Below are 23,616 nucleotides of genomic sequence, written 5' to 3' on the forward strand. Positions count from 1 at the left end.
TACTAGCTACGTGTCACAGTAGGAAAATTCATGTTTAATGCTATACTAGCTTACCCTACTCACCTGAATAAACCACGGCTAACATCTCTGCCACCACACTTTATTATACTTTAGTTAAGAAACAGTTTGTCTTCGTAAGTCTGAGACTAGAATGCAAATTATATACTATCATCTGGTTAAACAGTCTTGGAATGGTAGGAAGCTAACCCATCACAACCCCTCCCTCACTGCCCCCTCCTCAAAAGAAGGGGAGAGAAAGTATGCTGGAAAGAAAGAGAGGTGTATTATTGGGACAAAAAAGTTGTGTGAGTAGCATTAGGAGATAACTGCTTAATAAGTTGCATAGCTGAAAAAAAAAAATATTAGTTCAAAGGATACTCACCTTTTTCCAGAATTCTAAATGAGAAGTTGGCAGGCCCATCATGTGCTGAAGTAGCCAAGTTGTCTGCCTTGCCGTCTCGAGGCTTCTGCAGTGCACTGGAGCTTCTTGGTCCAGCTGCTTCCTTTTGCGATGCTGGAATACTGCTTTCGCCTTTTCTTGGAGGAGTAAAGCTGAACCCAAAGAGAGAACCAGTTGCCGAAGTATTTCCAAATGTGAACGTCTTTGACTTTTCATTACTGAAAATGCTTTTGACAGATTCAGATCCAAATACAAACTTCGGAGGAGAAACCACTGCTTTTGTTGGCGTTTCAGATGTGCTCGACACCTCTGAGGCCTCTACAGTTGTATCGGAAGTATCATCGCCATGGCTGAGGTCGGTTCTTTCTTTAGTAGTTTCTTCCAGTACAGCTACAGCATTTTTACCACACGGAGATTCTTTTGGTGTATTGGCACGAGAGGAAATGGGTATTATCAGTGTTCCTTTCTCCTGGGCATTCTTTGCCTCATCAAAAATCTGCTTGAAAGAGTCTGCCACATCTTGCTGTTTGAATCGCACAGCTAGAAGCTCAACTTTCCGTTCTCCATCTGCAAAGTCACACGCGGTCCACACCCACACTCTATCAGTTCCTTTCATTTGTTGCATATTCATATCTGGTGTTATTCTGTGATTGGCACAGAGTTTTAGTACCTGGTCTCTTCTCATTACTATACGCACTTGTTTGTCGTCATAGTTCTGCAGTATCTTGATCTCCCCAATACCTCTCTCTTTCCACTGATTAGTGTCTTTGTCATATCTGTAGAGTTTAGCTCTGTGACTGAAGACAACTTGCTCGTTTTCCTCACCACTGGTCACCTCCACGAGGTCAGGCAGAGGTACCACAGGCTCAAAGTACTGCCCATCTCTCTCCTCGTCTTGAGTAACATCAGAATCTTCATCTGTGCCTACAGACGTTCTACTCTGGTTCTGCTTGGAAGGAGATTTGGATGGGCTCAAGGCAGATTTAAAGCTGAAATTAAAGCCTGTAGTAGACTCCCCAAATCTAAATAGATTTTTCCGTACAGGGCTACTTGCAAGAGGTGATGCATACACGGAGCTGCTTACGCTGTCATCCAATGTTTCCTCACGCAAATCGCAGTTGTCCCATTCCAGAGCAGGCCCGGTACTTTCAGCTTGGGGCTTTACAACCAAATCGGAAGTACTGCTGACAGAAGCAGAGTTGACATTTTCCTCCTCTGTCAGTTTAGTTTTGTCATCTGTCAGAAATGTTTTGAGATCCTTTAAGCCACTCTTCATTTCTTCTGCTTTCTGTATAAGTTGAGCTGTCCTACCTGTATCGACAAGTTTGTGGGGTGTCTGTAGTGGTATATCTAGTAGTAGCCTCTGACATTCTTCAAACTTCTGTTTGAATTCCTCAGCCTGCTCTGGTGTTTTGAATTTTGCTGCCAGCTGTTCCAGCTTCGCATCACCATCAGAGAAGTCGCTGGCCATCCACATCCATGCTTTGTCAGAGCCAGAGAGCTGTTTCAAGTTCATTGTTGTTGTTATCCAGTGATTTGCACACACCTTCAGTACTTGCTCACGTCGCATTAATATTCTTACTTTGCCATTAACCTCGTTTTTAAGAATCTTCAGGTTGCCCACCCCACGTTCTTTCCACTGGCTTGTTTCTGCATCAAACCTGAACAGCTTCACTCTTTGTGAGTATAGCACTTTCTCATCTTCCTCTCCTGTGAACGGTTCTACTTTTTCAGGCATCTGAACTATAGGATCAAAATGGATATCATCGCTATCCTCAGTCTTATACACATCATCATCTTTCTCACCAAGATCAGCAGAGGTGCTGGCTTTGTGATCCGTTTTAGAAAGCTGCGAAGAAAACAGCTTTTCACCTGCACCTGAGAAGCCTTTGAAGTTAGGGTCCTTTTTGCCAAATTGAAAGCCTTCCCCAGCAGTACTTTTTGCAAGCTCTGCAAAAGTGCTGCTATTTTGGCCAAAAACAAACTCAACTTTCTCCTTGCTTGCAGTTTCTTGAGATTGGAGGGAAATTCCACTATCTGAAGGCAGTTCCTTTTTGTCTTTTTCATCAACATTTGTTAAGAAGCCAGCTGCACACTCTTTGGATGGATCATCTTTCTTAGTGGCATTTTTGCTAGGTTCCTGTATGCCAAATTTAAATCCACTTGATGGCACTGACATTGAAAAGTTAAATCCTTCCTTTGCAGACTTTGCTTCAGAATCAGCAGGAATTTGAAACGTAAATGCTGGTGTCTTGCCTTGCTCAGCATGACCAAACTTAAAGCCCTTTCCTAAGAAATCACACTTAAAACCTGTTCCTATTTGTCCTTTGGCAGGTTCAGATAGTTTACTTTTCAAATCAGAAGTAGATGCTGATGAAGCATCACTAACAGACTTAGCAGATGGATTTGGTGTTTGACAAGCTACACAGGCTGGTGAAGAACCTTCATTCCTTACAAGACAAGTATTACAATCCCACTGGCCTTCCTTTTTAGCAAAAAGCTCAGCAAACGTATTCTTCTGTGGCTTAGTTGCATCAGCACCAGAACTGAGGCTGGGAGCTGGAAGTGCCTGAACAGGAGGCACAGGCACGTTTGGTTGACTTTGTGATTTAGGATTCTGGCCAGAATGAGAGTTTTCATCATTGGCTTCAATGGGAGTGCTCTGTAGGCCTAGTCCAAAATGACCTTCTTTTTTAGAAAAAGCAGTTCCTAAGTCATTTTGAGTAGTCTTTGGAGCATCTAACTCAAATTTAAAAGAAATTTGAGAAGATACTTCTGTATTCATTTTGCTTGGATTCTGGGAGGCAACAGGTTCATTTCTCACTGAACGCATGCTGCTGTCCCACTTACCTTCTTTTTTAGCAAAGGCAGAACCAAATTTGTCCTGCGCAGTGTTACCACTGGCTTTGAAATTTGGAGTAGATTCAGTTGATGGGGTGCCATGTGTTTGCCACGTATCTGCATTTGGGCTTTGGCACGATACACAATTCTTTGCAGTTGTGTCATTTGGAACTAAACATACCTTACATTCCCATTGAGCCTTCTTCAAGGGTGACTGTCCAAATCCAGCAGAAGAAAAGGTTTGCTGAGCTTCCTTTTTGAATGACAAGTCAGGAAGACTGACTTTGTTACCAGATTCACTGGTCACTCCATCTTTTGGGAATTGAAATACAGAATTCAGGGTCCCTGAGGTCGATCCGTTAGATTTCTTGATATCCTGACTTGTCATTTCTTTTGCAGTCCCACTACTCTGAGTCACAGGTGTGTCAACATTTGATCCTAAGGTTCTTAAAATGTTCTGAGCCTCCTCAAACTTGTTTTTGAAAAGCATTGCTTCCTCTGGTGTTTTAAACCGAATTGCAAGCTGCTCTGGTTTTGGCAACTCATCTGCATAATCCAAAGCGTGCCATACAAATGACCTATCTGATCCAGCATTTGGAGTTAACTTCATATCAGTATTTATGTAGTGATTTGCACAGATTTTCAGTACTTGGTCCCGTCTCATTAAGAGACGGAATTTGCCAGAAACTTTATGCTTCAGTATTTTCACATTTCCAATACCCCTTTCTTTCCATTCCTTAGATTCTGCATCAAAACGAAACAGTTTGGCTCTGTTGCAGAAAAATTCTTCTTCATCTTCTTCTCCTGTCTTCACTTCAATCTTGTCAGGGAGGGGCACCACAGGATCAAAATGAGGACCATCATCATTATCATCTCCGAGGGTGCTTCCTCCCTCCGTTTCATGACTTCTATTGGCCAAATCAGAAGTTGGAGTCATAAATAAAGACTTGTTTTGTTCTTGGAAATTAAACATTTCACTCTTCTCAAAAGCTAAGTTTTTATGTGCATTCTGTGCCATGCCTTCTGTAAAAGGGATGCCTGAAATATGTTTATTGCCAAAATTGAATGAGTTTCTTTGACTAGCTGTGGGGTTAACTGCTTTTTGCTCGGCATATCTATCATCTTGTGAAGGTTTATCAGATGTCAGAAGACCTAAAAGGCTTTCACTGCTGTTAAATCCTGCATTAGCAGGCTGTGCAGCAGCTTGAGGAGAAGAAAAGGTAAAGTCTCCATCATTAGACTTGAAGTTAGTGTTGAATTTAAAAGTTGTTGGTTGACTTGACTGTGCTGGTGTTGGCAGACGTGGTTTTGACCCTTCTGCTGTTCCGGGCTGTCCAAATTTAGATTTTGGAAATTCTATCGGTTTTGATTCGGCAGGTTTTAAAGTTGCTGGTGCAACTGAAGGCTTTGTGAAATAGCCAGGTCCGGGGAGCTGTGGATTTGTGCTTGCCTGTGGAACACTGTAATTGTAGTAATCACCAGCTCCACGAGGAGAAATGATCCCAGGAGCGTCAAAACGTAAAGATGTGCCATATAGGTCTTGGGGAAACACACACGCAGAGGTGTTTTGCAGAGGTGGTGTATGAATTGGTTGTTGATAAGCATATAGATGTTGCTGAGGTGCAAGTCTGTTCATGCCATAGACAGGTGCCTAAAGAAATAGCAGGTGACAATCACCTTTTTTTTGTTATGACGACAGAGAACAAGGTATTACTATGCTAGAGCCCACATAGACATGCACTCTTAAGAACAGTGCACATTTTAAAATTAGTTTAGACTTAAACTTACGAGCTTACCTTAAATTGATTATTTTAGATCTTGAATGGCATCTGAAAATAAGCACTAAAGAGGAGCAAAAGATGAACGGGCTCTTTGGTGTTTTTGAGGCTTGATTTTTTTTGATAAGCAAAATGCTCCTTTCCTATATTACTTTTGGGAAAAAACTTAAATGCCATCACACGTACCCAGCAGGGGACACGCATTAGCACATTTACAGACCTGTTTTGCCAGCCGCTCTGCCTGAGCCCCACATTAAAGAAAAAGCAGAAAGATCAATCATCAGCTACCTCCATTTTAACAAATGCTATCCACGGAATATAGTTACATTCAGCTACAAGCAGTCATTCAAAACAATCAAAATCACTCTTTTCTGTAGACCAGTAGGAACAGCTTGAATGAATACATTCATCCTTACCTTTGTTGGTGTTACATTGGTTGCAGCAGTTCTGAGAAGGTACTGAGAGTTATAGGCAGGTGACTGGCTATAGTAAACGGATGGGCCAGTAGTAGCAACTGAAAATGAACACCAGAAGAGGTTATATCCAGATTCAGTTGTTTTGAATGGATTTTCCCCAGAGATCAGTTTTAGTTGTGAACCTTAAAACATTTCTGCTATATTTTATCAAGTCTACCTCAGTTTAGCTAAGTGTTTAATTAAAAAATCAGCAACAACTTACCTGTTAATGGAGCTTCATGAAGATTTTGTGCTCTCTGATAGCTATCTGACATAGAGTCTGCTCCATAGCTTTCACCAGGCCACCGATGAGATGACACATTCGAGTTGGAATTACTGAGTTTCATTTTTTGCATCTCATTCTATTAAGACAATGTTTCGATTAAGAGAATGTAACTGCATATACAGGCACTTGTAGAAGAAAGCATAAGGAGCAATACCTACACTAATTACAATCATGTTCAAGTTCTGAAAAAAAAATCAAGAGGTGGCTGCTGGAATAATCCAAGATCTGTTTATGCTATACAATATGCTGGGAGTGTTTTCTAAAGCCAGAAACAAAAATCCCAGAACCAACTGGATGATACCCAAGCTGATGAGAGAAGAACTTTCTGCACACACAGTCTTTGGAAGGTTTGCCTCCATACCCCTAACTGAGTCCCAAATCAGGGTTTTTAGGCAACAAGTTTTACTCTTGCACTCATTTTAGGTAGATGTTTACAGAAGATATTGTCACTGAGTTACGTGGTGGCCTAGCAAGCAAGCATTAGTTCATGCTAGGATCACTGAGTCCTTACTATAACAAAAAGATGAGCTGATCTGCATTGAACGTGGCGACAAAGTTGTTTACCTTTAAAGCTTCCACTTGCTGACAGATCATTTGGAGTATAGATCTGTGATCTTCTGCCCACTGAGGGGGAGTTTTAGGAGAAAACTGGGGAGTGGAAGAAAAGTTCATTTAACCTTTTGAATTTTTATTCAAATCTAACACTTCCCTAAAATAATATCTGGCTAATGTACCTTGTAGCTCTTAGTCGGTGAGACAGAGAACTTATCAGACAATGGAGTGGAATGTTTCACTTCTGATTCTATAGCTGGTGACAGATCATTTCCGAAGGCAAGACTTCCCTCTTCATCATTCTCTCCGAGTTCCTGAGTCACTGCATCCAACATTTCCCTCACGGTTTCAACAGATACCGGCAGCTAGAAAGTTATTTGAAATGCAAACCATGATTGCATTCTTCCTCAGAGGAGGAGACTACGTTTTGATCTCTGGTTGAACAATTCACAAGGTTTTCATTACAGAAACACTGTTTTCTCAGCAAAGCTCTAAATCTATTAAAGTTAATATAGCAGAACAATTCACACAAGCTTTGATTTTATTTGGAAACTATTAACCTCTGCAAGAAAATAACAGGCAAAAGCTATTTGTTGGCAAAGAAGCTGTCAACCACAGAGTACTGCATGATCTGGTATCTTACAGAAGTTTGCCAGAATCTGCTAGCCCACTAGTGTTATGCGGGTTACTTATCACATGAGAAAAAGTAAGTTTAACTTGCCTTTAAGTAAAATCTGGTCTAAAAAATCTGACTTGAAGGCAAATGGTTTCATTTTAAAATAGTAAGATAAACCAATGCATCTCTCAGAACAAGCTTTTAGGCAAGAAGTACTTACTTTCTCAGCTACTGACATATCTGAGGAGCTTTCATCTAAGATCTTCATTAGATAACGCTTGCTTTTAAGAAGATAAGCTTTGTGTTCTTCTTGTTCTTCTGGCAACATGGCACCATTCTCAATCTCCTCTGCCTTTCTTTGGAAGATCTAAGAGTATGCATGTTAATTAGAATCAGCCAGATTGCAAGTGAAGAAAAAGCATTTGCAGGTAATGAAGTTTATGAACTTACTATAGCAAGATTCCAGTATGAAACTGGATTCTTAATAGCTTCAAATGCTAACAAAGCATCATCAGTTCTGCCATCAACTGCATCCAACGTTGCAAATGCTATACGTGCCTCTTCTTCATAGACTGTAACCTGCGAGACCTACAAAGCAAAACATGAGTCATACCTAACTCAATACTTGGAACAGAAAGTGCATGTGAACATCCACTAAATAATCGGGCAGGTGGAGGTTAACGATATTACTAATTTTTTATTCCTGTAATACAAGGAAAACACTTTTAAAAGGAAGTTGGTACTAAGGGAGTTCAGAGGCTTCCAATCAAATAGTTTTAAAACTAGAAATAAAGTTATAAGGAAAGATTCCCCTGCCTTTATCAGACATGCACTTACTACCAAATATCACTGTTAGTAACACCACAGAGCTATAGAAGGCAAGAAAACCCCAACCAACGTACATATACACACTTATACATAGATATACATTAAGATTTTTGTGATATAACCCCTCTTACTTCAATTTTAGATTAATCAATCTGTACCTGAATGTCAATGCTATGGAAATGTTTGAAGAGAGGTTCAGTAGGTTCAGGAATACTTCTCTTCTTTTTGACTGTTTCCAGCATAAGCAAGACTCTCTTCCAGTAGTAAACACTTCGTCCAATGTACTCCTTTTGGTCATAAAAGGAGTTAAGGCTAATGCCCTGTTGAAGAACAGGGAATAAAGGCAGGTCACCTCAACAAATTCAAACCCAATGCTATTCATACATATTGTTCTCTGAACCAGTAAGATACTAATTATCTTCTCTAATACTTGTGATAAACTTCAGGGGACCTCTCCACAGAACTACGTAAAGCAACATACTGGTAGAAAATAGCACTACAGTTAAAAGTAGTATTAAGAGAGTACTGAGGGAGAGAGAACTCACTAGGGTGACTAGAGCAACTAACTTAACTGATAAAATTAACCACAGTTCTCTCATCTGATTTTATTTACTGTTTAGTTCACAGAAGAAGAGAAAAAACACATCATGTTATACATATTTTAAAATAATCTTAGCTTACGGTTTTTTGCAGTGTTTTTGCCCAATGTATAATTAAGGCAGGTTGAAGGCCATGTTTGTCCAGTGCTCGCAGAGTACTTATTCCATGCTGTACTACAAGCCTCAGTTTTACTGCTGTTCCTGGTCTGCATATCAAAAGAAATATTCCACAATTAGTGTTCCTTATTTTCTCTGTTTTAGTCCTAACCTACATCTAGCTTAGAAATGCATTATTAGAAATTAAAACCCCATTTTTAGGAAGTTCTTAAGTGTCTCAAGCCCCTCCAGCAGTAAGACTTCAATGTCCAAAATACATCAAGAAAAATGAATTTAATTTTACACATAATCTATGGGGATCAATTCATGATACCCTTGCAGAAGCTACTAAAACCCCGGTTTTGGATATTTCCAACCTTAAAAAGCCTTACATTGTTTTTCTCTGCGTAAGAGTACGAACAGCATCCCACCAGGCTCTTTGCTTTTCAGTATAGAGCTGTTTGCACACTGGCAATGGCAAGAACTGAGGCTGATGTGCACTGTAGCGAGCGTTAAACTTCTCTTGCAATTGTAAGTTGCTAGTGAATACCACTCCAAGCAAAAATACCTATTTTTGTAAAATTAAAAGATAAAAGGTATTAAATAACAGAAACTCTTAAACTGCATAGTACATCTAAGAACTGGGAAAATTTACTTACTTCAAGGTCTAACAGGCAAATGGATTCAGGAGCATCTGTCTCTAGTCTTGATGTTTCTTGGGGCAAGTGAAAAATTTGTTTTAGCCATCTGCGCACTGGGGGTAATGCTGACATCAAGGTCCACTGCAAACAAAGCCACACGAGGTGCTGGAGACTACCATTGTGCATTCGAACGGCACCTATGCAAAAACAAAGTTGTAGGAAGTTAATACCTGCATCCTAATTAGGAAGACTTGTATCTGATTGAAGCCAGATTTCTTTAAATGAAAAGTAGAGTTTTAGTATATATATCACACTGAAGGAGCTTCCTAGCAGTCTCTTCCCATCTTTTTGCCTCCATCTAAGCTGGAAATAAGCATTTTAAAAATAAGATGTAGCATGAAGTGATTTCGGCATCTATTTATATTATATAAATATCTTCTGAAGAAGCAGCATCCACTTCATGGAGTGCACAAGCTAAGTGTATTATGGAGATAACATTTCCACTGAAATGCATAAGGATTTTAAATTTTAGCCTCTTCATTTTGAGGCAGCAGATTAAACTAATGTATTAAACAGGAGTACTGCAGTTTTTCTAGTTCTGTAATGCTCGTGAAATCTCTATCTTCAGCAATGTTAAAATAACTTGAACACAGTTTCTAACTTAAAGCCAGACTTTTTTTGGCAATTATGTTTTTGCACTTATTTCCTTATCAGGGAAAATCTGTAGGCTGCATGCAATACACACAGACTTTCGTTGTTTTAAAATACATAACAAAAAATACCATAAATAAACTGCTTATGAGAGGTTGTGGTAGTATAAGCTTTTAGTTATTTAAGATAAAGGACTGTAAGCCTTATTATCTAAAATTACCTAAGAGAGTTAGGTAGTATGCACAACAGATTTAACAGCCTAAAAGTTAATAAAAATTATCAGCCAGGTAAAAAAAACTACTAGTACTCTAACCTTATTACACCAAAATTCAAAGCCAGACTTCATCATCAAGTCAAGTTCAAAAAATGAGAAGTTTTTACTAGTTTGCAACTCCTCCTAAAGTTACTTTTTTTTGGTGCTCATAAGCCTGTATTCATAGGTCACATAGGAAGACAGACCTGCCTTCCCATTGACGCTTACCGATGTCCAAACACAAAGCTAAACAGGCAGCAGCAAATGAAAATGGATCAGAACAAACTAGAGAACACAGAAAGGATAGAAGTAGGGAAGTATGTGACAGATTCTTAAGAACCAAGCATAACAATACTGCTTCTCAGCAACATGTTACAGCATAAATTGAAACTCCTTACATATCACTCTTTTGGAGTGATTAGGGCCATACTAGCTGTTCAGTGTTGCTATCTGTCTCTTACTGCAATACGAAGTATTTCTAGAAGAACCTCTGGTACAGACAGTCATGTTTATGCTGAGTTTCAGAGAGTAACACCTCTTACCAACATCATATTTATGAAGTTCCACTTGCACTGGTGCTTGTGTACTGATATTTCCGATATCCTCTGTACCAAGGAAAGACCTCTCTCTGGAAACCCCACTCTTGAAGAGATGATCAAACAGTGTAGATGAACCACTTTTGTTTGCCAAAGATTCCACTACCTCTTTCAGGAAGTCTTCCTTGCCATGGCTCAATTTCAGCAGCATATGGCCTAGAAAACAAAAACATCACATAGATAAAAGAGTGAACTTCATTAAGGAAAGTAACATTTGATACAGTGGGCTGTTCTTGCTACTGGAGGCTGAGAATCAAGATTTCCCCTTATGAAACTCACAAACTGGTAAGTTACATCCTCTCTGTAATTAGGTCAGTGTTTCAGCACATAGGCTTTCTAAGCCTTTAGTGACACCAGTCCCAAGGCATTGGTTTTCCTGGAGAACTGGAATTACAGAGTGTTTTTTTTTTTTTTTTTTTTAATTATTGTTCTAGGGGCATTGCAACTGTATTCAAAATAAGTAGCTATAATACAAGTCGGAGTTGATCTTATCAAAATCCATTCTGGAACAATTCAACCTGATGTCTACTGTTCTGTTGTTTTTTTTTTCTCGTTTGTTTTCATCTAGGGGCTATAGAGCATGTAGATTGAAAGCCTGCCTAAGCTTAGCAATAGAAACAGCAACCCTGATGAACAAATAAGGGGATGGAAAGGACAGAGAAACAGTAGTATTTTCTTTTATGCTTGGGCTAACAATACTTGTAAAATAGAACCAGCAGGCAGAAGCCATTTTCAGATTAGGAAATGCTAAAAAGTTCAATTCTACTTTAGTGTCCTGGAGATAAAAAGAAAAAGCTCACTTGAAAAGAAAGAATGAAGTCTGCCACCATGCTGAAGAGGAGGAAGAAAACATTAGATGTCAGGATCAAACTACTATTTTGCATTTTATATGTAGTCAGAATCCAGAGAGTATTACTGCGTTTTTCAAGACACAACGTGTATTCTTTAACAAGAGTCACTTGATTCTTAAAGTAGCTATTCATAAGACTAAAATGGAACTAAGGGATTTTAATTATTTTTCATTACCAGACTGGCTTTTCCGATCACAGGCCAACATTTCCAGCGTATCTTGTCCAGTATGCTCCCCTTTTATTAGTTTTGACTTTGGTTTAGGAACCTGGTGAAGAATTGTTATAGCTTCTTTACTATACAAAGCAGATCACTTAAATTAGTCTCAAAAGTTAGGAAACAAGCACAAAAAAAATAAGAAAAACGCACCAATTCTGAAGGTACTATATAACATATCCTTGGAAATATATGAGGTGGACAAATGCATCTATTGCAAATAGCACACTTTTTTAGTTCTGCTGTCTAAGCAAGAATATGGGAGTTACTCAGTTCATCTTCTTCCCTCCTTACACCAATAAGCTTACTATTCATTATGTTTTCAGCTGTATTGCAGAAAAGAACAGACTGCAGAAAATACACTCATTAGCCTTTAAGAGTCAATTTACTTTTGACAAGAAAAGCACAGTTGACGATACACTTTTATTCTAGTGATATCACTTGAAATCTTTTAAAGAATTGTGGAATAATAAGATTTGGTGAGGAGGGAGTCTTACAAACACTAATTAATTTTCAGAATACAGATGTTTAACAGAGCATTCCAAGAACCGCATCAACTAAAGGCATACACTAAAAAACAACTTACCTGGAAACTTATCAAGTAACACAATGCTGCCAGTTCACACGCCTCTCTCCACTGTGCCTCATTCTCCTGAGCCATTTTCAGTAGCAAGGTTCCTGCATACATGTATAACTGTCCTTTCATTTCAATGAAGGTACGAGATAACTCGTCAGTCCCATTCACATAGGTTTTCACTGAGTGAAGCACACGATCAAGGCTAAAACATAGAAAAGACTCAATCTGAGCAAAGTCCTGGTAAAAGCTATAGCATGATTTGGGTCGGTGTTATTTAACTGTGAATCAAGTAACTCGAGTTAACTAGAAGGCAGAGTAACTGTCTCAAACTCCTAAAGCTCTCAGCTTTGCTTGTTGAAGTAAAATTCACTTCACTTACCAAAAGGACAGACCAAAATACAGTTAGACCAGTTCTTCCAAATAAGAGGTACTGCAGCAATCTAAAGAGCTGCAGGCCAGTAAATAATCTCCACTCAGGAGCAGCTTTCCAATAAACAGTCAACACACCCTTTCAGTAACCTAACAAAACTATAATAGCTGTTAACATTGCCACGATCCAGAAGTGCTTCAGATCTAAGTACCTTGAAGGACTCTAAGGAAATGTTAGAAGAACGACTACATGTTTATGGTCAACGTTGGGGGGGGGGAGAAATGAAAATGTCTTTGGACATTACCTATTCCTCAACCATTACCTGTATTGCTTCATATACTCATTCAAGAAGAGCAGACCGAAGAACATTGTTTGTTTGTTTTTGTTTGTTTTTGTTTTTTTTTTTTTTAAAAAAAGGTAACAATCATCACCTAAGCAAGGAACAAAGCTATGACAATAGAAGTTAGTGAGAAAGGGAATCACAGAACTGTAGGGGTTGGAAGGGACCTTGAGAGATCATTGGGTCCAACCCCACTGCCAAAGCAGATTTCCCTAGAGCAAATTGCACAGGTAGACATCCAGATGGGTCTTGAACATCTCCAGAGAAGGTAACAGAAAGAAGAGAACGTAGATCTAAGGGAACATAGCTCTTCATCAACAAATTGGCTACAAATGTTGTTTTATACTACTTCACCTGTGACACAGACGATATGCCTTGAAACCAGCTAGCCCTGAAACACTATCCAGTTTTCTCTGAAGGTGAATGTTCTTACTGCAGGCAGCTTCCTCCCTTCCAATTATATTATATACCTTAAGTTTTTAATTATTCCAGCACGTATTGTGTTAACTTGACCAGGACAAAGCTGATACACAAGCATCTGGGAAATTTTAATGAGACAGTTGCTGAGGTACAGAACATTCTCTTACTGAAGGGCAAGAAGGTAATTGACCCAAGATAATATTGAGTCTTCCTCATGGTTATGGGCTGACTACTCAAACAAGACTTATGGCTTGGGGCTCAAGCCTATTAGGAACCTTTCTTTATTCTAAAACAGAGTCTCCTCTACCATCCACAAACTGGTTACACAATGAAATTGAAGCTTGTTTTGCAACCTAGAAAAATACATGCAATTCATAGTTTTGTTTTGCTTTAAATACAGAGAAGTTAAAACAATACCTTTCGAATGCACTTCTGCATTCTTGCATGTCTCTAGAAGATAGCGTCACTTTAAGAAAGCTGCAATAGGCCAGCAGATGATCCTTCTTGATAGTTTTCCAATTACTTTTATCAGACTCCAAGTCTTGTACAGATTCCAGGTATTCCTAAAGAAGAAGGTTCAGAGGATAAGGAACAGTCATCCTTCCATAAAGGCAAAGACAGTACTTCTCCAAAACAAATCATTATCATTTACTGCGTAATCTATTTCCACTACTGAGATATTCTTCAACAGCAAAATTCCAGGGAACTATTTGCCTGAACAGTTTGGTCCCTGAAATTAGAAACTAAACAACTCCGTAACATTTAACTCTAGGAAGAAAACTCCAAAGAAGTACTTTGTAATTTGAGTGGTTCCACTAATTTGCATTTGAAGGAGTTAAATCACTTGCGAAACAGCTGTCAGTGTAACGAACTAAGAGACACAAACTATCCAGTTTAAAGGATATGGAAGATAATTACAATATCAAAATATGATTATACACCTCAAATGTCTCTATGACACAGGAGCACCATTCCAAGCTTGACTGCAAAGGTATTTTCTTCTTTGCTTCCTGACAATGGAGAACAGCATCTCTTAGCCTATTATTTGAGCGGTAGAGTGTAACTAGTCTGATGTTAATGTAGATATCATCTGGTCTTGCATAGAGCTCTGCTTGAATCATGTCGAAAAGTTGATTCCATCCATCTTCACCTTTACAATCCAGCAACTGCTCCTATTGAACATGAAGGCAGCGCATTAATATTTCATCTTGCATGTGGGCCTTTTCAACAACTACATTAACAGACAACTCTTGCCTCCACCACACAAACTACATTACTTAAACTATTAAAGCTGAAAAGCTTCCAGTTATTACGAAGCTTAATGAAACACTCAAACATTTAAAATAAGGAAAAAAAAACAGAATGTCTCTTATGGATGGTATGTTCAGCTTGTGAAACCATTTGGTTCAAAGGCAGCATATCCTGCCACAGAATAGCCTGTCTAAAACAAACATCTTAAGACTAAGTGTCATTGCTGCTGTGTTACACAAAACTAATACCTGTGCAAAAGTGAGACTGTGCGACTGAAGGCTTTTACACAGTAATTGAGAGTTAGAGCATTCCTTACTTTCTGCTGTATTTAATCCAAATTTAGAAAACAAAAAAGCAGCATAGAGAGCAAGGAAGTCTGAGTTCTCAGGCCTGATACCTTCCTGCCAGTCACACAATAAATAGAGAACTGCCTACCTAGTCTTAACTTCTTGGATGTGACTACTAACATGATTTTCCTGCATTTTTGAAGACTATCAACCCTGAAACCTTGAGAAGTGTACGAAAGCCTGCAGTTGCAGTTTTCTTGAAAGCTAGACAGAAGTGTCAAATGGCAGAGAAATTAACATTTCTTTAAATAGAAGAATATTAAATCTAGAAAAATAGAATAAATTCTAGAAGAATTACATCTAAAGAATATTAATTCCATTAGATTTAATACTCAAGATTCTAAAATAATTTAGCCAGGAAGTTTTACAGAAGATGACACGGGAAAAGTGCTCCTCCAGTCAGATGCTAGAAGCTTCTTAACGTCACAGAACAGAGGTTGGAAATTGGCATTTACCTTCAACTTGTACACAGCAGGGCTTCCAGGAAACAACTTAGCAGATTTTTCAACCCAGTATTTTGCTCTTTCATCAGTGACGTCATTATTGCACAGTAACTCTGCTATCTTCAGTACCAGATCTTTCTGCGTTGGGTTCAACTCCACAGAACGCTAGTTTTCCCCATGCACACACACAGGAAAAAAAGTCAGGAAAAAAAAGGTAACTTGATCTTGCAATCCACACAGAATGGGAAAGAAAATTACAACAGTCATTGAAAAGACACAGGTATTCAAATTAGACAGATCTATTAGTAAATCCTTTTTGAGTAAGTTAAGAAAGACCTCAGTTTCTAAATGCATCACTAGTCTACAGCACCCAGATACATCTGCTGCAACTCAAAAGAGCAAAAATTCAGAAAAGAAAGAATTTCAAAGGGAAAAAACGCAGAAGCCAGCTACTCTGCCCCCACCAGCAGCTATACGCAGGCAGCTGGACTCTTAAGTACCTTTAGTCTAACTCCATATAGACATTTTTGAAGAAATATATAATTAAGTCACACACTACGACAAGCTGGGATGTATTGGCAGCAAAACTTTTGAGCACATCCTCTCCCTCCCCAAAACCTGAACAAAGGCATTCTGATGGTGAATTTTTCATTGGGCAATCATATAAATAAATGTAAATTATGTTCGCCCTGCCCCATCTCACACCCCCCCAAACAAAACCCCCCAAAAAAGCAATAAATACGAACAACTAGAAAACACCCTAGGTCTAGTCTTCCAGTAGCAACTAGATTACTGCTGTCACCTGAGCCCTTGCTAAGAATCTGTGACTGTTGTCAAATTCCCTAGTCCAAAGGGCAATGTATGATATGGAAAGAATTTAGTAGCAGGTAGCACAAAGACCCAGTCTAGGTCACAAAAGAATCATCTTAAAAAAAATACTGATGAAGCAAAACACATCAAATGAAGAATCCCCTCTGCAGTATGTCATATACACCTTTGGCAACAGAAAGCATACATATTACACTTTTTCCACAAACATGTTTTCTTCTATGCATTTAAGAAAAGTCCAGAACAGATTGATTTTAAAAGTCCCTTTACAATAGATTAAAGCAGGACATCGGAGGTCGGTGGAGTACTTACCTTGTAACATCCAAAAGCTTTTTCTATGTTGTCCTCAGCTTCATAAATTTGACCAAGAAACCTGTGTGCTTTCGGATCTCTTTGCTGTACACTCAGGTATGTCGATATGTATCTATGGAGCAGGAAAAAAAGGATCAATATTCCTTAATAATATGAGTCCCTGTGTCCTCAACCCCAGCCTCCATGGAACCGGGGCAGGAATTTAACATGTGATACAGGAAATGCAGACATGGTTGGTTCTAGATAACTGGTCTGGACGTTAAAGTACAGAACGTTATTTTTACGTTCAGACACTACTTATTTGCCAGCAAGTATTGGTATTTGTTAACAAAAAAAAAAAAAAGAAAGAAACTGTAACTGTAATTACTTCATAATACAATGGAATAAAAGCCATTTCAAACAGCAAGTTTTTCAATATCACGTAACTAATTATCTAAGTTGCTGTTTTATAAAGATTTAAACAGCACTTGATACCCACATCTACTGCTACTGTAAAGCAGCATGATAGTGATCTTGATTTCTCCAGTCTACTTCATATTCACTTAGCTTTTCTAATGTACTTTAGAGAACAGAATAGCAGAACACAGCAACACGTGTTACCTTTTAGCCAGTTCATACTCCTGTATTTCAAAATACAACTTAGCGAAGAAGAATCCTTTTAAAGACTTCTGAAAGGAAAACACACAACAAGCACATTTAGATGTACAACACTTTTAAAGTAATTGAATAGGAAGACCCTCCTGATACTTTTGAGAGACTGAATTTGGTAACTAGTTATCAGCTCCAGTCCGCTCCTCATACCCAAAGTTTGGTTTTGAAAGATGTGGGATTTGGAAAACAATGTTTTTCCAGTAACTGGCCAAGGCTACTAATGTGAAATTGAGGTTACTGGTGAAGCAAGCAACAAGCCTTAATACTTCTGACATTTCACAAACACTTCTGACTAAAGAGTGTAGAAGAAGGGAGTCTGCTACATTTAAAGTACAGTTTGTTTTTTTCCCCCCAATGTAACAATGTTGCAAAAAGAATCCCTAAAATCTGACAGAGTAAACAAAAAGATGTTACTTAGTCCTGCTCTAGTACATATCACATACAACTGTTTAAATATAGGTAAATGCTTTCTCCCCAACTAAGAAATCCCACCTACTCTCAGTTTATATACAAAATGCATCGATACAGTAATTTATTTCTAATGTCATCAGTCTGAGATAACTTGAACACACTTGTTCCGGGGATGAAAGATGAAAGGTATTTAAGGAGGAATAAAACAAGGAAACGAAAGTGAGAAAAAGCAAAACAGAAAACTGAGCAAGCAAGAGGGCAAGATGGGAGAAGCATGGGCAGGAGGAAATGAGTCAAAGGAATGAGCTAGAGAACTACAAAGTCACCAGCAAAAACTTCGAGGTAGAAGCTATTTTCAAATATGTATTTAAAATCTGAGCTCCCAACATCGGATCAAAAAAGCAGGTTTTGTCTGTGAACTCCAAAATACTGGAGATAGTTAGGCCTAATGACGCAAAACGTGAATCAACTGCCTGCATTCTAAATACATTCAAATTGCTACTCCCCACCCCTCTCCCACCCCCAAGTTATCTATGTAAAATTTTAAGAAGTGAATTTAAATGAAAGCAGGCCTCCTAGTTTTCAGTCCATATTTTCAGGTATCACAAGGTATCAGTGACATGCCAGAGTGGACTCATGCTTGACACCTTGTGTACAGGGATGAAAAGCAACCTCAAAATAAACGCTTGCAGCCTTTTAAAATAAACGCTTGCAGCCTTCCCTCCAAAATCAACACAACAAGGAAACCAGTAACTATTCCCACGGTGGACTGTGCTACACAGTCAGCTGTAAGCATCGTTCGAAAGTCAAAACTAAACGCGCGCGGTGGCCTTGAGCACAAGAAAAGGAGAGGAAATATTTTTTGTTGAGTCCACCGGGGAGTATCAAAACTGTGGGAAACGTATCTGTGAGTCCGGCGGCGACGCACTTGACGCTGCCTAGCCTAAACAGCGCCCAAATCGTATAAACTAAGTCACAGGACAACTTTGCTGCTGCTGGGAAAGGCACAAATGGAAGGCACAGGCCCTGCAGGCAGTCCCTAACGCACCACGGTTAGCTCGGGCACATTCACGCCGATTAAAACCAACTCAGAGGGGCAGGCCGGGATCCCTCAGGATTAGGGCCCGCTGAATTGCATCAGTCGGCTGAGCGCTTCCCAGCCATAATGGGCACGGCTGGCGTTTGCCACCCCCCGGGCCCGCTGGGTGACAGGGAGCGAGCGGGGCTGTGCGCCCCCGGCTCCCCCTCCCTCGGCGCTGTCGCTTCAGCCAGCGGCCGGCCAGAAACCCCCACACGTAAAGGAAACCGAAACCTGAAGGCGGCTATAAACCCCCTCCTCCCCGTGAGGCGCCGCGGGGCAGGGGCAGCCCCAACCCTCCCCTCACGACGCCGGGACCCCCCCCTCCCCCCCCACCCCATCCCCAACCCCACCGGGACCCCCCCGGGACCCCCTCCGCCTCCCCCCCCACCGGCCAAGGGAAGCGGCGAGGCCTCGCTCACCTCTCTCAGAGAAGGCGCGGCGGCCTGCACGGAGGCGACATAGCGCTCCACCTCGGCCTTGCTGCGCCTCAACATGGCGACGGCAGCAGCGCTGAGCCCGGCCGAGCTCCGGGCTCCCGCTCTGCGCCGCGCCGCGCAGCGACGCAACCGCAACCGCTCCCGGCCGGCCGCCGGCCACGCCTTAGGAACGCTGCGCACGCAGCACGCAGCACGCAGCGCGCGCGCTACGCACACTGCGCACGCTCCCGCGCGCCCCTGCGGCGCCCGCCCCAGTGGAGGGTGCGCAGGAGCCGCCGCGCCTTACGCAAATTCCGCCCCCCGCAGCGCGGGCGCCCGGCGGCGGCCCCGCCCCCGCCGAATGCGCAGGAGCCGGCGCCACAGTGAGGGGAGGGGCGGGGCGGGGCCATGACGCATGCGCGGGGCGGCCGTTATGGCTCCGGTTGTGGGCGGCCGTTGGGGGCTCCCTGACAGGGCTTCAGGAAATGAGTTTGCAAAGGGTCCCTTAGAAACTAGCTGGGAGCAGCCCTTCAGATGCACAGGCTGCAAAGTTTGAGACACGAGATATAAATTATTATTGTTTGTTTGTTTATTTATTTATTTATTTAAGCCGTAAGGCGGTTGCCCCACAGCTTAATTCCCAGCAGCAGCCAGCTTGCTGGAGGTGTGTGCCCCTCTCGCTTTTCTGCAAGTTCCAGGCACTTTGGTCAAATTGAGGCCACTGGGCCGTCCCCAAGTCGTGTCATATCTCTGCGAGCAGGCTGCGTTAAAAATTCATCCCCTCCTCAGTCTCTAGCGTCCCGCTGACATGCACAAGTTTCCTGCTGTACCTAAGCACTACCGACAACATCTCCACAACTCCTCCCACCTTTATTAAAAAAAATAAATAAATAATGAAGTATCCACGTTGTTTCTGTAAGCAGCAGCCACCTGACACCCTGCCAGAGTTAACCCTCTGTTTTATTATTAGCCCTATTAATGGTGATTTCTTTACACATTGGTTTTAATTTAAATTAAGAAATAGCATTTTTTTCCCTCTGCTTTTTAAATGACGAGGATTACAAAGTTTGTCAACACCTGCCAGGCTGAGGATTAAAAGTCTTAGCACTGGTGCAGAGGAGAATCTGAGTGCTAACTTTACAACCAGACCATACTCATCTTGGCTCACTGCACATCTTGATACCTTGGTAGGAACTGAGCTCAGGATTTGCCACTGCTGGAGGCAGAAAAGCTTTAGGCTCAGCTCCTTCCCCCTACAGCTACATCCATTGGGCTTTCTGAAGTGCTCCCTACTGTTACTCTAAGCAGGAGCTTCAAAAGGAATCTCTCTTCCTCGTGCATGATTGATCCCATGCAGTAAAAAGGGGGCAAAACTGAGGCATCCATTCCTAAATCCCAGGCCCACAGCCTTCTTTGAGAGACCTCGTAGGGGTCACGGTTCAAAAAGCAATAATAAACTCAGCCTCTTTAAAGAAAGCATGTCCAGCTATGTGAAATATTTATAATGCTGACAGGCCAGGAAGTCAGCTTCAACACTAGACCTGCAATTGTCCAGGTTAATTGTCTAATTGCTAGCTCCCTCCCTGTTTTGCACTGCTTTTAATAATGCTCTTGATGACAAAATCCATGGGTATTATTTCAATGATAGTTCACTCTGAAGACAACTCCCGAGGGAGCAGTGTGAATTTGGGCAACCCTCCACTGGAGACAGGACTCCAATAATAAGAATACAGAAAAAAAAAACAAACCACCAACACCTGGAGGGTGATTAAACACTGTGACATATTGCCTACAGAGGCTTGTGAGATCTTCCTTGGAGATACTCAAAACTTGGCTGGGTACGACTTTTAGTGTTGGTGCAGCTTTGAAGTTAGACCTGCCTTGAGCAAATGTTTGGACTACCTGGCCTGTAGCAGCCCCATCCTTCTGAAATATTTCTGTGACGCAGCAGGCTTTGAACCCCTGAACCCTTGGATGCTCGTAGTGCTACATAGTGGGGTCTGAAACACATACACTCCTGTTACTGACACATAGACCACCACCTTGGTGCTACTGCACTATAGCGCAGTCTTCATGATCAAGAATGTGGAAACACAGCAAAAAACATTGTGTTTGGGCCACAGGGTTACTGCGGAGCCTGGAGGAGGTGCAAACAAGGCTGCCACATTCTGGGATATAACCACACAAGGCAGGCCATGCCTCTCGGGGTCAGGGACTGTTTCCACCCACAGTAGGGCTGTGCATACAGTCAGTGGAGTGTAAAAAACCTAGAAGAACTGAATTACAATTTAAAGGAAGTATTGCTGAGAATGGTCTCCTGAACCCATGGCACAGTCCGAAATCCCAACGGTGTTATCAGGCTAGTTATATAAACTCTTTTTTTTTGGGGGGGGAAGAGGACTTCTTGTCATGAACACAGTTAAGGACTGCATTCAGCTACAGAACTGTTACTGCACTGAATAAACATATACAATAATAACAATAAAAAATACCTTACCTAATACTAAACTGGATATTTGAGGTGAAAGCCGCATTACATTGAAAACAGGAGAGAGAAAAATGTGGTAGGAAGGTATGCATTTTAAACTCAGACAAGGTATTTTCTTTAGGAAAACCTAAACTGTGCCGATTCAGAAAACAGCCAGAAGAACCAAGTTGTTCCTTACGAAGCAAACTGCAGTTTCTTTCTTAAACCTAAAAACTAAAGTGCATACATAGGTTAGGTGCATGTCTCCTTTAAATCAGGATAAGGAAGTATTTACATAGGCACAGGTAGAAGCATAGGGAAGAAAGGCTGCCTCGCTGCTTTTCCACCCATCTCAAACACTCATTTAAGAGAGCTGATACAAGTGTTAATAACATAGCCTTTATTGATGACACTGGAAAGATGTTTTGAAGCAACCAGTTCTCCATAAACAGGAAAGGAAATTTTGCTTGCTATGATGTAATTACATAAAATCTGTGTAAGTCACTAGTATGAAAAAGAAAAAAAACAAACACGTGTACTTGGTAACACAGTACCATCAGGAATTCCTGAGTAACTGCATTTTCAATAGAAAAGGGAAAAATAAAACAGGTGTGCACGAACAGAAGTCAACGGTATAAAACAATCAGGTGTATGTTATAAGGAATTCTGATGACTTGTGAACTCAGTTCTTGAGGATGACTAAAGAAATAGATCCTAGTAGGATCAAACCACATATATTTACACTCACAGTGTAAAAGTAATATTGCCAGTTAATTGAAATATGCATTTCCATTACTGTTCTAGAAGTTAAAGAAGGCTAAGAAGCTAAATTTAAACCTCAGGTGTTCACATTTGTAACAAAATTCCTCTTGCATCCTGAATAATTAAGGCAAAGTATGTTATCTTTTGAAAATACCTTGTATATAGTTTCTGCATAAAAATATGAAATAAAAATAAAACTATATATATATATTTAATGGAACACTGTTATGTATGGTCCAGCAGAATAAGGCACAAAAAGTAAATAAAATGCAAAAGCATATATAAAAGTTAATGTGTTACTCTGAATGGAATATAGCAAAATTCAAGTAGTTCTGAGTATGCTCATTTCTTGCAGTAGGAATATAGACTTCATACAGATATTTCATGCTAAGTCTGATGTACAGATTCATCATGTAAGCACAATCAGAAGCAGGTCATTTGTACAGTAACTGTATCTAGAAATAAGATACTTTTCAAACCATCTGAAACCAGGCTCCTTAATGAGACTATTTGACCTGAAATCTGGGCGTATTTTTGTTTTTGTTTTTGTTTTTTTTTCCCATGAAGTGAGGTATGTTTGGTTTCTTGCCCTAGACACTTGAAGTTTTATATTCATGCTTAATCTGCACATCAATACTTTCATTAATATAAATGACACTATGTGTCCGTAACGTTGGACACATTTGCAAAGTGTGTCTTTGCAGGTATTCACAAGCATATTCTCTATCTAAAATTCCACAGAGACTACTGTGCACAGTGGTGGACTTGTACCAATTCAACGGCATTATCAGGGTCAGAAACCTTTCAGGTGAGTTGATATTTAATTTAGTCTGTAAGTGTGGTCTACTTACCAACAACTAAGTATACATGTACATGTATAGAGAATGGAAATTTTCAAAATATCTCAATTTGATTAAAAGGCATGCATCATAATCTATTATCTGATTGCAGCCTCAAAGTCCCTCCCCATGAGTAGTATGTATAACGTTTCCATAAAGAACAGGGAGAGCAGAAAAGTCTTCACTTCCTTCCCAAAGTTTCAGCTAGTTTCTTCAGTCTTTTCTTCAGCTCTAGAGGAAACTTCTCATAGCACTTTTTGCAGACAGGCTTCATATCAAATTCAACGAATTTATTCCTAAAATGACAAGGCAAAAAAAAAAAAAAAAGAAAAAGAAAAAAGAAAAAAAGACTTTTTTAATGGCAAGGATGTTGAAAAAAATAAGTATCATGGCTCACATACACAGACAAAAAATTAGAACTCCAATTTATACATATCTACAAAG

The 23,616-nt window shown here is 40.3% G+C and overlaps 2 protein-coding genes across 9 annotated transcripts in view; both read right to left on the bottom strand.

Moving 5' to 3' along the window:
• Window positions 1-19,344, bottom strand: part of RGPD4 (RANBP2 like and GRIP domain containing 4) — a 31,642-nt gene extending 12,298 nt beyond the window's left edge. For 4 of the 5 annotated variants that reach the window (XM_084301042.1, XM_084301040.1, XM_084301041.1 and 1 more), the window contains exons 1-20: window positions 19,108-19,344; window positions 17,146-17,213; window positions 16,546-16,657; window positions 15,418-15,570; window positions 14,306-14,536; window positions 13,782-13,927; window positions 12,244-12,436; window positions 11,619-11,709; window positions 10,539-10,748; window positions 9,111-9,289; window positions 8,844-9,019; window positions 8,438-8,561; window positions 7,915-8,076; window positions 7,379-7,516; window positions 7,149-7,295; window positions 6,495-6,677; window positions 6,325-6,408; window positions 5,698-5,836; window positions 5,436-5,533; window positions 383-4,892 (exon numbers count right to left, since the gene is read on the bottom strand). In XM_084301042.1, coding sequence (XP_084157168.1) covers window positions 383-4,892; window positions 5,436-5,533; window positions 5,698-5,836; window positions 6,325-6,408; window positions 6,495-6,677; window positions 7,149-7,295; window positions 7,379-7,516; window positions 7,915-8,076; window positions 8,438-8,561; window positions 8,844-9,019; window positions 9,111-9,289; window positions 10,539-10,748; window positions 11,619-11,709; window positions 12,244-12,436; window positions 13,782-13,927; window positions 14,306-14,536; window positions 15,418-15,570; window positions 16,546-16,657; window positions 17,146-17,213; window positions 19,108-19,182 — 7,219 coding nt within the window. In that variant the 5' untranslated portion in view covers window positions 19,183-19,344. Of the gene's footprint in view, window positions 1-382; window positions 4,893-5,435; window positions 5,534-5,697; window positions 5,837-6,324; window positions 6,409-6,494; window positions 6,678-7,148; window positions 7,296-7,378; window positions 7,517-7,914; window positions 8,077-8,437; window positions 8,562-8,843; window positions 9,020-9,110; window positions 9,290-10,538; window positions 10,749-11,618; window positions 11,710-12,243; window positions 12,437-13,781; window positions 13,928-14,305; window positions 14,537-15,417; window positions 15,571-16,545; window positions 16,658-17,145; window positions 17,214-19,107 lie in introns of those variants that run through there. The other variant, XM_084301043.1, reaches the window with a different exon arrangement.
• Window positions 19,345-21,981: 2,637 nt separating this feature from the next.
• Window positions 21,982-23,616, bottom strand: part of LIMS1 (LIM zinc finger domain containing 1) — a 61,505-nt gene continuing 59,870 nt past the window's right edge. For 3 of the 4 annotated variants that reach the window (XM_084306133.1, XM_084306132.1, XM_084306130.1), the window contains exon 11: window positions 23,340-23,468. Coding sequence is in view for 1 of the 4 variants with exons in the window: in XM_084306131.1 (XP_084162257.1) it covers window positions 23,354-23,468 (115 nt within the window). In the remaining 3 variants the exon portion in view is untranslated. Of the gene's footprint in view, window positions 23,469-23,616 lie in introns of all 4 variants that reach the window. The other variant, XM_084306131.1, reaches the window with a different exon arrangement.

Source organism: Netta rufina (assembly GCF_964035555.1).
Source record: "Netta rufina genome assembly, chromosome: 1".
Taxonomy (NCBI): domain Eukaryota; kingdom Metazoa; phylum Chordata; class Aves; order Anseriformes; family Anatidae; genus Netta; species Netta rufina.